At 38.8% G+C, this 16,177-nt stretch overlaps 2 protein-coding genes across 2 annotated transcripts; both read left to right on the top strand.

The window, feature by feature from the left end:
- The first annotated feature begins 2,044 nt into the window (after positions 1–2,044).
- Positions 2,045–3,746, top strand: LOC122065119 (UPF0481 protein At3g47200-like). The gene is made up of 2 exons (XM_042628956.1): positions 2,045–2,832; positions 3,260–3,746. Exons 1-2 carry the CDS (start codon positions 2,045–2,047, stop codon positions 3,744–3,746), a joined length of 1,275 nt encoding a protein of 424 aa, XP_042484890.1.
- A 4,863-nt stretch (positions 3,747–8,609) lies between these two features.
- On the top strand, positions 8,610–9,377 carry LOC122065041. Its single transcript, XM_042628863.1, has one exon. The coding sequence runs from the start codon at positions 8,610–8,612 to the stop codon at positions 9,375–9,377; it is 768 nt and encodes a 255-aa protein (XP_042484797.1).
- Positions 9,378–16,177: the final 6,800 nt, after the last annotated feature.

Below are 16,177 nucleotides of genomic sequence, written 5' to 3'. Positions count from 1 at the left end.
TTCGTCTTAGGCTATGGATTGAATGGACAAATAGATGAAATCAAGCATAAGCATAGAAAAGAGAGAGCGAAGAGTTAAAATACTAGTCCAGCTCAGAAAAAAAAAAAGAACCTATATGGATTGACAAAAACCTCATGGATAGGAAATAAAAACAAGATATCAAAGTAGTTCTGATGATTCAGTAATCAATTTGTTCATACAATCACACATTTACAATACTCTAATTATTCAAATACAAGGCTAATAAAATCCATAAAACTAAACCTTGGGGAGTAATAGTGCATATTCAAACCTAATTTTTATTTGGACACAATTCTTTAATAAGTTGAATTTGTTAAAAACCGGAGAGTGGAGAGTCATTGCTTTTTGCTTCTTGACCGCTTCTCAAACTTGAGTGTCGCCCAATTCTGTATAGAGTAGTGGGAGAGCATTTTGGAATTTTCTAAAACATTTCCATCATGTGTCAATACGTATACTTTCCGTTTCCATTCACCAAAAATAGAAAGAAAAATACACTTTCTAATTTTGATCTTCTCCTCATGTCTGTGCTTTATAATTTTCCATACCTTTTGTACCGTCCAAGAGTCTTTCACTTGTATCGTCATGGATCCGATGTCTAGGACTTCCACAATAATCATTTTCGAATCAGGCTTCCACGATGAGTTACTCGATAATCTAACTATCCTGATTAAAGGAAAAAAATAAAATAAAAAATCCCATAAAAAATAAAATAAAAAATATAGTAAAGTGCTGGGATAGCTACTCGTCCGTGACCATGTCCGTGTCCGTGCGTATGCAGCAGCACAGGTATCCGCACAGGTATCCGCACAGGCCCAAACACGGGGTCCCATCAGGGGAGGCGCACAGGCATAACTCCAAGTAATCAATTTCATTGTAGACCTCATCGGGCTTGTGCCCGCTTCTTCTGTCATCAACGACGGCCACATTTTCATCGGGATGGGTTTCAGAGGTGTGGAAATTGTTGGGAGGGATCGGCTGGTCAGCACTTAATCCGGCGGAAGACGGCAAACCGGGTGTCGACGGGTTTCCAGAATCTGCCTGTCAATACACAAAAAAAGACAAATACAAGCACAGTACGTCGTTAGCCTGAAGTTAGGGCTTAGGAAAGAGAAAAAAGAGAAGAAGAAAGAAGAAGTAGAAGAGAAAAATAACAAATTATGAAACAAGGCTAGGTAGGGCAAAGCTTACCATTTGAGAAAAGCAGGTGTGTCTCGAAGGCAATGGGCTCCTAGGAGATAAGTTGCAGGTTTTAAAATGGCTGAATGGGTGAATCGGGTCTATCCGGGTTGGCCCATTCCACCTTGGGGACTTGTTCTTCAGAATTTAATCACATAAATGCCATTCAATTAAAACTTGGATTCTCCTGTTGAGCTACATAGAAAAGAATGTATAGGTAGACACTTGTTTCTGCTGCTGTGTGGTAAGTTCAATGGACTAAATTTTAAGGTTTACAGATACACTCCTAAATTTTAATAATAATTTTTCTAAAATGTCTTTCAAAACTCTATTTCTTTGACTGTTACAGTGGTTGTATCTAGCCACTCGAATTGAAGCTAAATTTAATTTGGATTTGGAAGAGAGGACACCCCTAATTCGCCACACACAGAACATGTATGCAACGATTACATGTTAATCCAAATTTAGAAGAAAAAAAAAAAAAAAAAAAAAGATTCTTGACTTTTTGCAACATAAATATAAAGCAATCCAATTTAATATGATTTGGACAACGAATAAAATATAAAAAATGGAGAATGCGTGTAAAATAAATCATTAGGTATTAAGACTGATTTGTCAATAGATTCAATCTCTCAATCGGTGTTTAAATATATGAATAAACAAGAATTGGTAAAATAAGAAAGGCACTACCTTGACGTGCTCTCCTGTCTTCTTTCACATGTGGGCAGATGTAGATTTTATTTGTGTGGATCACGATCGCATAAGAATGATTCTCATATGAGAACCTGATCCATACTCCATATATAATGGGTTTTTGAATATTGACATCAAGCATGCAAATAGAAGGATGGAGGAGACTAATGTTGTGATAACTTCACAAGATATTCATGATTCTATCAGACAAAAGCTTTCTCAGAGGTCCAATCCATCATTGGGGTCAACAACTTCTATTCACAGAGTCCACAAAAGAATTCGCAAACTGAACGAAGATGCTTACACCCCAGACACAGTCTCCATCGGCCCCTATCACCGTTCGACACAAAGCTTGCTGGCCATGGAAGACCATAAGTTGCAATACCTCCAAGCATTGCTTGATCGAACAAGAGAGAGAACCAGTCTAGAAGAGTATGTGGAAGCTCTCATGGAATTAGAAGTTGAAGCCCGTGGATGTTACTCAGAACCCATCAACTTAACTACAAAAGAATTCATAGAAATGATGCTCTTTGATGGCTTCTTCATCATTGAATTATTTCGGAAAAATTCAAATTTTGTTCCAGTAGATGATTATGATCCAATATTCTATTCCAGTTCAAGGAGAGCAAGGATTGTTCGTGATTTGGTATTACTTGAAAACCAAATACCCATTTCGGTTCTTCAAAGATTATTCGATCTAAGTAAGGATCCTAACCATGATTCTCTACCACTCATCAAAATGGCTCTCTTTTTCTTCCATGATTTGATACCACAAGCCATGCACAAGTGTCCTCAAAATACTAAGTCCATTAGAGACAACCATTTACTTGATCTGTTAAGCTACACACTTGATAGTTCTCTTTCAACGATCAAGATGCAAGGATTGAGTACAGGACTAGAATCTCTACAGTCCGTGACGGAGCTCCGGCGTTCCAGTGTCAAGTTCAAGAAGCACCTTTTTTTTTCGCTAAAATTTTATTTCATAAGAAGACATAAAAGAAGTAAATTACAACCCAACAACCAATCCAACAATAAGAAAGAACCAATAGCCTCCCTATCCTCCCACCTTCGGCATTGCCATCAGCAGGAGAAAGGGAAAACTCTAAGGGAATCTATAATTTGGTCTTCCCTCGGCATCTCTAGTAAGAAAATCCCCTATGTGAGGAGGCAATATCACATCAACTCCTGAAATACCACTCTTAGCCGCATCTCTTGCCAAGAAATCTGCCACTGAATTCCCCTCTCTGTAATTGTGAGAAATTTTCCAAGAAATTCTTCTCATGTAAGGCTGGAGATATATCCACCTTTGCAAAGCAAACCAAGGAATCTTCCTTTGCTGAATTAAAACCACAACATATGGATATGTTAGCTTGATTGATATAAAGTTCAATGAAGGAGTGTTTGAAATCCCTCAATTATGTGTTAATGATTACACAGATTCCTTTTTCCGAAATCTTATTGCTCACGAGCAATACCGTATTGGAGGTACACACTACATAACATCATATGCCATGTTGATGGATTACCTTATAAACTCTACTGATGATGTGGCATATCTACGTGATCGTGGAATTATTATTAATCAAATAGGTGACGATATTAAGGTCTTGTCTCTATTTAGCAATCTCTGTAGTGAAATTTCAATTAATGCTACGGACTTCTATTACAGTGACTTGTGTGAGAAAGTGCATGAATATTATAACAGACGCAGTAACAAATGGAAAGCTACATTAAACAGAGATTATTGCAACAGTCCATGGAAGATCATTTCAGTGGTTGTAGCAATTGTATTACTTTTTCTCACGGTCTCTGGTACTGTATTTACCGCATTGCGTTTCTTCAATGTTCATGCATAAATCCCAAAGAAATGTTTTTTTTTTTTTTTTTTTTTTGTGTGTCATGTGGAAGTGTTTGATATGCCATTTATGCAAGTTTGGGTCTATAAATATTAATAATAAAAAAAGGTTGAAGTATATAATTTGGAAGGACAAAGTTTTTCATAACCATGTATACGTAGTGAAGTTCACTCCATCCTAGGATTCGCAAACTCCTATAGGATTTTAGTATTTTATGAAAAACCTTATGATACCTTATATGTGCATATAAAACGTTCATGCATGGTGAATTATTCATTTACTATGAACTTAAAACTTGATCAGTTATTGAAGTGTATATATGATCTTTTGATTGATGTCTATAAAGATGTACCCTGAATTTGTAACTTTTATTATTTTTCCTTTTGTCTTATTAACAATATGCTACAAAATTAAGGGTGGAAGGGAGATTTTAATTAGAAGGGGGAAATATTTTATTTTTATATTGAAAATCCGCTTCAAAGGATGATTTATCTGAGTCCAGTCTCCTCTCTCTCCCCCCCGCCCCCCCCCNATCCTATTCTACTCATACTCTCCAAAAAATCAGAAGTAAACGGGGAAAAAAAAATTGAAGGAAAGCAGATATACTGTTTAAGAGAGGAGACGGCATCTTCAACTTCTTCCTGAGAAGGAACAGCACCAAAAGCATAATAATTATCAAAAATCATGTCTCCTCTGTCTTGGTCGTCGTTTCCATTGACAGATTCCCATTCCCAATCATCACCATCACAGAAGTAGGAAGAAGCACGAGAAGCCCAGTTTGACACGGTAGGAGAAGTTCCCGACAAGGGAAGGTTGAGTGAAGTAGAAGCAGCCGAAGAAGAAGATAATGATAAAGAAAGGATTTGAGAGTTGTGCTTGTTTGCGTTGCTAGAAATAGTCTCTGACAAACCATTTTGATTTTGATTTCCTCCAAGAGCAGAACGGATTGCAGTACTGAGCATCCGCCCTCCACCCATTCCTCCACCACCACCGAATGAACTCTTCATGGGTATCCCTTATTCTCTCTTCGTCCTTTGTCTCTTCTCTGTAATCTTTTCTCTCTCTCTTTCAGTCTTAATCGGGAGAGGTTGCGTTGAGGTGGTTTTGTAAGATTCTCAAGATGTTGACCACAGACATAGACATTTGTATCTATCTTCTTGATGTCTCCTAAATTAACCGTATTAACTTAAAGATATAAATTTAGGTGGGAAACAGGTGGGTTTGGATCGGGTTTCTTAAAAGTCTAATCCAACTCTAGGTCCGACAGATATAATCCAGGCCCAATCCAACTCTACTTCATGTTCAAGCCAACCCTCTTGAGTTTGTACCAATCCAACCCAGTCCAAATTGATCTTGTCAGGGCACGTTGGATTGGGTTGGGTTGATCTGGGCTTTTGCAATGGTTAGATTTAGGGGTGTCAAATGGTCGGGCCAGGCTAATCTCAATCGCGCTTAATTGGACTTGACCATTACCTAGGGTTGCACCGTGAACGCCCGTTTAGCTAAACGAGCTTAGCTAGGATGGGCATGGTACAGTTAGTAACCGGGTTGATCGGTCTGAGGCTCTAATCGGATTGCCATAAACAAGTGTTAACCAGGCTATAGACCTATTTAACTTTAAACGAGCCCTCTTAAAATTGGTCGCTTAAATGTGCTTGAAGGGAAATATCATTAAAATGAGACAAAGATGGGCATAACAAAGAAAGATCCCATAATTAAAATGGATTAAACCAAAGATGGGCAAAAGCTACGTTACTAATGTACTTGATCCTTAACCCATGAAACTCAAATCAATTAAACTATATTTACACAACCCAAATTTACCAAGTTCAAATCAACTAAAACTATGCCTGAAAAAGATGAATGCTTTTAGATAACAATAACCACCATCTTAACTGTACATATCACATGATCTTAGCACTAAATACAAACAATATTAAAAAAAAAAAAAAAAAAATACAAGTAGTATTAAAGGTGTCGGGCTAGGGCGGGCTTAAAGAAGTCAGTTCAAGTCAGGCATGTAAATGTGTCGAGCCGATCGGGCGCCTGTCGGGCTAGGTGGCTGCACAGTGTAAATGTGCACTGTGTTGAGCCCGACACGTTTATTAATCGGGCTAGTCTAGGTCGGGCCATAAACATGTTGATCTCAATCGGGCCTACCGGTGCAGGCCTGGAATTGACACCCCTAGTTGGATTAACCTTGATTGGCTTGTTTTTACCATTCATATCCTATGGATTAAAAAATTACAGAAAAATAAAATACCAATAGGAGCCCTGAATTCTAATACAAAAAATTAGGGTTAAATTTTGGGTCGGGTTGGGCCGGACTAAGGCCTCAATCCAAGCTTGACCCAACCCTGACCTAGAGTTGGGGTTTTTCTATGAAAGTTTTGGAAAGAATATTTCGATTTGAAATAAAAGAAATTGGAATCGGTGTCAAAACCGATTCCAAAGTGAATCAACTGATAACGAATCGAATTCACCAATTTTTGCAACGATATATATATATATATATATATATTTTATGTAATGAAATACCGCTTAATTACCACGTGGATATATCTACATTTACATGGAGGAAATATTCTCCTTCCCTTAAGTAAAAGCAAAAATGATTACTTTGCAATTTTGGCCATTCCATTTTTTTTAATGTGACCATTATATTTACGATATGTTTGGTAGTTAAGAAAAAAAAAGACATAATAAGATAAAGATAATTTATAATTTCAAACTGAATTTTTTTTTTGGTGTCTCTCTTCAAATTCAAAATATTTTTTTTCTTTTACTGACTTCCATAAAAGGAAAGGATAAATTGCATGTGGTTTCGTGGAATAAAATATATTCCTTAAGAAATGACATATTAGGACAATTACATAGGGCAAAAATGATTGCATTCCCTCGTCTATCTACGCTTTATAGGTAAAGAACCCTATCATGCTAGCTAGCATAGAAAACATTCAGAGATAGGCTGCGTGAAAAGATGATGCTATCCCCCACACCCAAGGTATTGAAGATGCTGGTGTGGAGATTGGATCTTCTATTCATACTTGTCATTTAAAGGGTGAAGAGGGGTATAGATGAAAGTAAACTGGACAAATGTTGGATCCTTACACGTACTTTGAGATAAATCTACGTGTATCGAATCCATTTTTGCTAGTACTTGCCCTCTCATTGGTCTCACAGTTCACGGCTACTCCTTGGTTAGTACTTCACATTCTTTGTTATGTAGAAGACACATTATTTAAAATATTACTTTTACCTTCCTCCTCATCTCATGACTTCAATCTTATTTTGATAGTGACTGGGCTTGTGATGTTATTGATGTTCGGTGTATTACAAATTTAGAACTTGACTATTCTGGGAGATTCTCTCATCTCATTGAGCAGCGAAAGACGCTATATTGTCTCGCTTCAGTAGTAGTGAAGATGAGTATTGTAAATTGTGCCCTTGCTGATATTAGGTCCGAGAATATTTGATTATGGCTCCTTCATGATATGTGTCTGTTTGACTACTTTACCCCATTTTTAGTGATAACAAAAATTGCTATTCAAATAAGTCACAATGACGTATTCCATGAAAAGGCGAATCATATCAAAATTGATAATCATATTGTTCATCAGCATTTTGGTCAAGGAGTACTATTCTGACCACACATTTCCTCCGAATATCAGATCAAAACCTTTTTTTTTTTTGTTAACGACTGGTATTCAGACATTCGGCCCGACTAGTCCCGTGGGTCCATACTGACCCCACAACCGCATGGACCAGGTCATACTGGGATTGTATTCTTACCAAAACTCACACTTCAGTGCATCTCCTGTTTCTACAAGCCAAGTTTCAAATAATTTATCATTGACCATCTTTTTTGAGTTTAAAGGAGGGGGGGGGGTTTACTTGTGATAATACTAGTTGTAATAATCTATATACTTTTTAAGACAAAATTTTCCATGCCGGTGAAGGAAGGAATGGTCAAGATATGACCCCCTCTCTCCCTATATATTTATCTCCCCCCCTACTTTTTTATTTTTATGTCTTCGTCATCGGTTCACCGTGGCCTCAGGAAAAATTGTCCTAATTTTTATATCTATATACCTTCTCTTTCCATGTAATGCTTTTCCCTTGTCATATCTTGCCATGTGTAGAATATCCTTCTCCCTTAATTAACAAAAAAAAAAAAAAAAAAAAAATCCTCCTCTGTATATATTTACAACTCTGACAAAACATATCAAGGGTTCAACCATTACTCACACTGAGATCTAATTAACAACTATTTTTTTGACGGAGTTTTGTGAAAGAAGAGAACTGACATGGGTTTTGTGAAAGAGTTTTCCTGAAGGCTTTTGAAGAATGATGGAAGAGGGGGAGAGTGGTGGTGAGTTAGCGTTTTGCTTTGTGCTCCCTACTGGACGGCCACCGGATAGAGGAAAGTAGAAATTGATCACGGACTTCTGGCCGATGGAAAGGAGGGACGATGATGAGGGCGATGTTGTAGTCTCGTCACCAGCTCACAATGGCAACAGGGAGCCACTCACGGTGGCTTCAAGTCCTGTTGAAGGGAGGACAACGGCTCATGGACTAAAGAAATCCTATGCAAAAGCTGTTGGGAGCACCTTTTCAGAGGTAAGCGAACTTCCTGACCCTGTTCACGCAGGAAACTCCACGAAGGTGATTATTCCCCAAGACGCATATGAAGATCGTCTAGGAAGATATCGATTTGCATTAATTGGTAGAATCAATTTCCGTCTTGTCTCTTTGGACGACGTTTGAAGGGAGGCTCGTGAGGCTTGGAATCTGTAGGGTGCCGTGAAGATGGTGCCCATGGGCAAGGGCTTCACCATCTTTTAGTTTGCTTCTAAGGGTGACATGGTCACAATATGGCGGAGGAGCCCTGTGAAGGTTAGAGGTCAGCTAGTGCGCTTCCAGCATTGGCACCCTGATTTCAACATTCATGAAAAACCTATCAATAAGGTTCTTGTCTGGGTGAGATTTCCAGAATTACCATTGGAGTACTGGCATGAGAAAGTGCTTTTAACTATGGCAAAAGCTGCTGGCCGTCCTCTTGCGTTAGATCAATGCATGAAAAATGTGATGTATGGTAATTATGCTAAGGTCCTTGTTGAAATGGAGATTGGAGGCTTGAGACCAGAAGAGATTCAGGTTGAACGTAAGCAGCTAGGGACTGAAAATCTATTCTGGTTCAAGCAAAAACTATTTTATGAGGATGCTATGGGGCAGTGTGGATACTGTAAGAAGGTAGGACACATCATTGGAGACTGCAGAGAAAAAAAAATCGCAGAGTCCAAGGCTGCTTGTCATGCGAATGATGGTGGTATCCCAGGTGCAAACTATGTTGACGAACCGCCAAGGGACTCGGTGGCTCCAGCAACCTTGTCTTCCACGCAAAGATTGCAGCAGTATGGCAGAGCTGGTATCATCCATGGGGGCGGCTCAGCCTCGCACGGTGGTGGGGCAACGGCTCATAGAGAAGATGAGAATCAGATGGAGAATATTCCTATTATGGAAGTTGACTCCAAAAAGGAAACTAATTTATCGGAATCAATTACTCCCCAGTCTAGGTGTCCTTTGGAGATGGAGATGAATATTCCCTTAGCAAATATGAAAGCTAATTAAAATTTTGAATTAGAGTCCAATATTCCTTTAGTTAATATGGACGGTCATTCAAATTTTGAATTTGGATCAAATATGGACGTAAATTTTGGAATAGAGATTGTGATCGGATCTGATAATGAGGTGGCTGCTCTGGATTTGGGTATGGAGCAGGGCTCCTTTGACCCTCACGGCCCACCCGACCTCCTCTTGCACAACGTCGATGCCAATCAGGCCATGGCAAATCAGACGGAAGGAGTGCGCCGCAGTCTATGATATGCTAATTGCGGTGGCCATGCTATCGTTTCTAGTAAAGGCAGGTCCGATTCTATTGGTGCAGGAAGATTGAACAGTGTTAGGGAGATTGACTCTGCCGCCTTACAAAGAGAATATGAGGTTAGAAATTAGAAGAAAAAGGGCAAGTAGGTGAATTTGGCGGATCGGTCTCGTGCTAGGACTGATCAAACCACCCCCACATGTTATCATGAAGCTCCTATTCTGGAACATTCGTAGTATTAAGAAGGTTGCTGCCAGGGTAACCTTATCTAAAATTGTTCGCGAAAAGTCTCCTAATTTAATTTGTATTGCAAAGCCTATGATCCCTGTGATCAAGTTTCCATGGTTGTTTTTTAATAAGCTCGGGTTTGGGTCAGAGTTAATTCAAAATGATAGGAATGACTCGCACCCTAACCTTTGGATTTTGTGGAAGGATAATTTGACAAAGCCTTCGATAATCTCCATGTATGATCAGAAGATTTCTTTTGATCTTGAGTGGAATGATAGAGTTCTTGAATTTTTAGTGGTTCATGCCAAGTGCTTAAGAGTTGAGAGAAGGGACCTTTGGCTGGATCTGGCCACTAACCCTTCTAGTCGTCCAAGAATGATTATCGGGGATTTCAATGTAACCCTATTTGATAATGAGAGAAGAGGACTTGGAAGATTTTGCTTAGGGGCTGCATCTGAATTTGGAGTCATGGTTGATGCCACATCCATGATCCAAATTCCTTCCTCTGGCAGGAAGTTCACCTGAGCAACAACAGAAGGTCTGGCAATGTGGTAGCTGTCCTGGATAGAGCTTTTGTGAACGAAGATTGGTTGAACTCCTTTGATGATTACTCTCAGAAGGTCCTCCCCCGAATTGCTTCAGATCATGCTCCCTGCTGGTCTCCTCTAGGCTCTTATCTAAGCCTAAGAACTGCCCTTTCTGCATCAACAAAATTTGGTTGGACCACCCTGAGTCTGTGGATATGACTCGGGAAGCATGGAACATGAACCTGATCGGCTCTGCTACATTTATCTTATATCAGAAGCTGAAGAGATTAAAGCCTGTTATCAAATCTTGGTCAAGAAGGGCCTTTCCTAACCTGAATCAAGAGGTTGATAGTGCGAGGATTGAGTTGGAGACAGTTCAATCTTGCATAGAGGAAGAGGGCTATTCTGAGCATCTTTTTGACTTGGAAGCTGATGCAAAGACTAGGCTCTGGAAAGCCATTGACAATCATGAGAAACTTTGGGCTCAAAAGTCAAGAATTAGATGGTTGAAAGAAGGGGACAAATGCTCTAGGTTTTTTCATGTTATGACTCGTATAAAGAGATCGAGGAACTCCATCAGGAGCATTATCACAGAGAGCGGGGCTGAGATCAGTGATCAGGGTCAGTTGGGGAGCTATTTGGCAGATTTCTATGGGAGTTCCATAAGAGGATCGAGTTAGATGCTCAACCCCAAAATTTCAATTGCATTCCCAATATTCTTCATGACCCAGATAGACTTATGCTGGACTCCATCCCCTCTGATGATGAGATTAAACGAGCAGTTTGGGACCTGGATCCTGATAGTTCTCTAGGTCCGGACGGGTATTCGGGAGCTTTCTTCAGAACCTGCTGGGAGGTGGTGAACATTGATGTTTGCAGGGCGGTGAAAGGGTTCTTCTCTTCATGTATTCTCCCTCATGGAATCAATAATAATTTTTTGTTACTAATTCCTAAGGTGAATGATGCCAGATCATTAGATAAATTCCATCCATTATGCATGAGGAATTTCTTCTGCAAAATTCTTTCAAAAATCTTGGCCTCCCGTATCTCTGTAGTCCTTCCTAGACTTATTTCTCAAGAGCAAGGAGCTTTCCAAAAGGGCAAAGTAATCCAGACGAATATTGGGCTGGCTTCTAAGCTAGCCAACCTGATGGGAAATTCATCCAGGGGAGGTGGCCTAGGCTTGAAGCTTGACATAAGGAAGGCCTTTGACACCATTTCATGGAAATTTCTATTCCAGGTCCTTAGCAGATTTGGGTTTTCTGACACTATGATAGGATGGACCCACATGATTCTAAGGTTTGCTAGAATTTCTGTTCTCCTCAATGGCGGCGCTATGGGCTATTTTGAAGCAAGTAGAGGTCTCCGACAGGGCGACCCCATCTCCCCCATATTATTCATTATTGTCGAGTAAGTTCTTTGCCGCGGGTTAAAGGATCTGGCTGCCAAGAATCTTATCAAGCCTATTGCTGGTCCCCGTGGAGCTGAAATTCCTATCCATCTTCTCTTCGCTGATGATGTTTTCATATTTATGAACGCCTCTAAAAGGTATGTCAGAAACCTCAGGGTTTTCGTTGATAGCTACCAAAGCAGCTCAGGTCAATTTTTCAATTTAGAAAAAAGTAAACTGTTTTTGGGAAAAATCCCTTCAACGAGGAAGCAGTGGCTCTCTGATGAGTTGAATTTTACAACCTGTTCTTTTCCCACCAAATATCTGGGTGTCCAAATCTTCCAAGGTCGTGTGAAAAGGGAGCCCCTTCTCCTTGTGATGGATAAAATCAAAGCAAAATTAGCGGGTCGGAAGGGGAAACTTCTCTCTATGGCTGGTAGAGTGGAGTTAGTTAAATCAGTCATTTTTGGTATGCCTTTGCACAACTTCTCTATATATTGGTGGCCTGCTACCATGATTAAATGCTTTGAAAAATGGATGCGGAACTTTATCTGGACAGGGGAGACTGATAGCTCCAAAGCTATAACTGTCAAATGGGATCAGGTCTGTAAGCCCAAGAAGGAAGGTGGCCTTGGTATCCGTAGACTCAGGGATGTTAATAAGGCCCTAATTGCCAAACTAGCGTGGAAGATCAAGCATGGCGACTCTCATCTTAGCATAATTATTAGAGCAAGATTCTTGTCTAGCCATGGTAGACCCAAGAGAGCCTACAAATGCTCCTCCATTTGGCCAGGGGTGAGGAGAATGTGGAAGTTTGTATCTGATAATGAGAGGTGGATCATCGGCAACGGAAGACACATTGACTTCTGAGTGCCATTGCATGCATTGACATGTGCATTATGAAATTCATTTATGATTTGACATGCTGATATCTTTAATTGCTAAATATCTATTCTTGCTTGTGTTATGAGATGGATGACTTTAAACTATTGAATATGATCTTTTCTAGACTAGATGCCATAGTCGGCTTTGACACGAATGCATTGGTGGCCCATGGAATGGGACTCGGTGGCACTATACAGTCGTACTATCTCAAATAAGAGCATATGGTTAGGAAAGACATATCCTTGTGCTACGACCCTTCCCAGCAGGGGTTTAGGTGTTGGGTATATCACTGGGGGGAAGCTTGAGGTTGTGTACCAACGGTAGAGGTTAGAAGTATGCCCGGCTGATCATTAAGACTTTCGGTAACTTTGGTGATATAACAAGAGGGCCAATCATGCTGCTTTAAATTTAATACAGGACAATGCCCATTTTACTTTAATTTAATCTTATGAAATGATTTTTTTTTGAAATTATAAACAAAAATATTATAAAGAATTATATATGAATCAAGTTTTCCTAAGGCCACGGTGAATGAAAATTAATTTACCGTGGCTCAACGTGACCACGTACAATAAGGGAAAGAGGTGGGGACTGATTGGGGTTACATCTAGACCGTACATCCCATCATTCATCCACTTGTGAAGGAAAACTTTATCCATTATACATATACCAATTACTTAAAAGATTGATATTATTGACAGTTTACCATCTATATGGGAAAATTAATTGAAAACTCCCTTCAATTGAAGATTAATGAGTTAAAATGATATTTTACAAGAATGTCTCCACAGCTAAAAGACTTTACATATTTCATTAGATTTTTTTTTTTGGGGGGGGGGGAGTTGGGGAAACCTCATTCTTATGGTCCACATTAATAAACTTATCAAAGCTGTCCATCATCATACCAAGTGGAATGATGGTGATACTATTTTGATTGTTGGATAGATAAGACATAATGTGGATTGACCACTTAACAAGTTTTGGAGCCTAATTATTCAATCAAATAACTTCCAAAATATTGGCATGCATTTCATGCATTTCTATGTATATCCATGCACACCGAATGTACTTCAACTACTTATATGCACTCTTCCATGGTGCTGAATTTTCGAAACTGTATCTTGCGACTTCAAAAACTCTATTTTGACTGAAAATTTACATGTAAATAAGGGGACTTGTGATCTACTTGGCTACAAGATTCTCCCCCCCCCCCACAAAAAAAAGAAGATCTATCACATCACAAATATTTGAGCTGCTTTTGATAAGTTTTAAATAATAATAATAATTTTAAAGTTATTTTATTCTCAAGCATTTAATTAAAATTCGAGCTCCATAATTTTTTCAGCTCTGAATTCTCCAATAGGCCACAAGAATTAAATTAGGATGATAAAACAATGCCCCCAAAATCCTCTATGGTGGCCGTAGAGGGTAGTGAGGGTCCCACCATCGGATGTACCCAGGCCATGTGTTGGGGTTCATGTTGGAGTCCATCCGACTGGTTGGACCCTGACATCCCTTTACAACCGTTGTAGAGGATTCAAACTCTAAAACAATCCACTCCCATTCCAAATAAGTAAATTTGGTGTTCCTTTGTAGTTTAACTCATAATAATTTTAACATACATTTAACAAAGAACTTGTTTCTCCAGGGAAATGTATCAGAGAACTGAGTTCAAAGTTCAAATTTGAAACCTACCTTCACTACTTCTCTGACAGCTTTCACTATTGACCTTTCTTATATGGGAAACTAAAGAAGAAAAAGCTTCACTTTACATGCCAAAGTTCTACTAAATATTTTAGGAGATGGTTTACCTTCAGTTTCCCTTGATGACCCTAGATGGTGATTGCATTTTTCATGCACCCACAGTGCAGGAAAACTTTATTCATTATTTTGTGGGAAGAAAAAATTTCTCCAATATTTTATGGGATTCATTGCTTATCTTTATTTTGTGTGGAGTTGGTGTTATCGAGGCGTGGTCCTGAACCATATTCTTTACTGAGAAAAAAGGGTCATGGACCATACTATAATATCGAAATGTCCAGTAAAGGTGGACACATTTAATGAAGAGAGAGGCTGTGAGACCCATGAATGGTACGTGAGAGCAAGAGTGCAAGAATCTGCGCATTTCTTTTTCCAATTTTTATTTTGTGCTACTAAGATCATGAGTACATTCCAATTATTGGCTCGAATTTCACCAAATAAGACTTAAACGGTTAGTATAGAAAAATTAAAATTAAAACTTAACTGGGTTTCATTAGTACTTTGCCATTGCCAGGAGATCCAGTGCCCAATCCAAATTTGTTCATCTTTTTTTTTTGTCCAAATATGATCTCGATTGATAATTTCAGCTCTCGTTTGTTAAATTTTTCTCAAGATTCTTCAAGTACTTCTTCACTGATCCTTTTCCTCAAAAAATCTTATTAATTATTTCACTCATCCACCGGAAAAAATATATTGTTCCATTCAAATATAATCCACCTAAAAAAAAAAAATAATAAAATAATAAAAAAACATATATGTAATTCTTTTTTTTGGTAGAAACATATATGTGATTCTTGGATCATTACAAGAATGCAATAAAACAACATTTGTCCAAAAATAAAATAAAATAAAACAAAAAACACAATTAATTAATCAAGCCGGGCATCTAACCAAAAACAACGATTGAGCTAATATACCCCATCTGTATTGGCAATTCTAGGTCCTCTTCGTGACTCTTCTTATACTGATAGTAGAACACCATATGTGCCATGAAGCTGAAGATCTTCAACAGGCAAATCATATTTATGATAACCAATCCGATGATGAAGACAGCTACTGCTGTTTGGTTAAACGTAAACAATTGGCAAGCAATAAGCATAACAATGGCAGTCACCATGAACAGAAGATTAAGAGCTAACCCATGCAGTGTTCCTCCCTTCATATGTTCTTCAGCTCTCTCAATTGTCTCATTACCATAACAGCTCTCCTCTACCACAAAAATTACAAGACCTGACATCCAAACCACTGCAGAATGGAGAAATAAAGAGATCGAGAGAATACCTAGTGCAGTACAGGCGAAAACTGACACGATTAAACCATCTGAAATCACCATTAGAAGGCCTATAAGACCCACAAGAAAGAGAGTATAGCAAACACCTATTAGGGTTATGCATACCCAAGTGATCAAAGGCATGGGCCATGTTCTTCCAATCCTTGAAAGCAGCTCCTTGGACTCCAAATTCTTACTAGAATGAGAATAAGATATGATTGATGAGATAAGTAGAGTTAAGATGGAGAAGAGGGCAACAAGAGAGTAACTGAGCAAGAAGATTAGCTTCACCCCTGAGAGAACTTGGATGTCTTCTTTTATGCAGAGAACCAAGTCAAAGAAATCTACAGAAAATGGATCAATAATACGTAAGAGATGAGACTTCGCAAACAAATCAAATACCAGTAATTTGATGGAGAAGATGTTGCTCAAGAAGAGAAGAGTATTGGGAATAAGGGTGACAAGGGTTGTGGAGGCCATTAAATT

The sequence above is a fragment of the Macadamia integrifolia genome, chromosome 1 (assembly GCF_013358625.1).
Source record: "Macadamia integrifolia cultivar HAES 741 chromosome 1, SCU_Mint_v3, whole genome shotgun sequence".
Lineage (NCBI taxonomy): Eukaryota > Viridiplantae > Streptophyta > Magnoliopsida > Proteales > Proteaceae > Macadamia > Macadamia integrifolia.
Note: the sequence above shows the minus strand (reverse complement) of the source record. Positions and strands in the feature narration are given on the sequence as shown.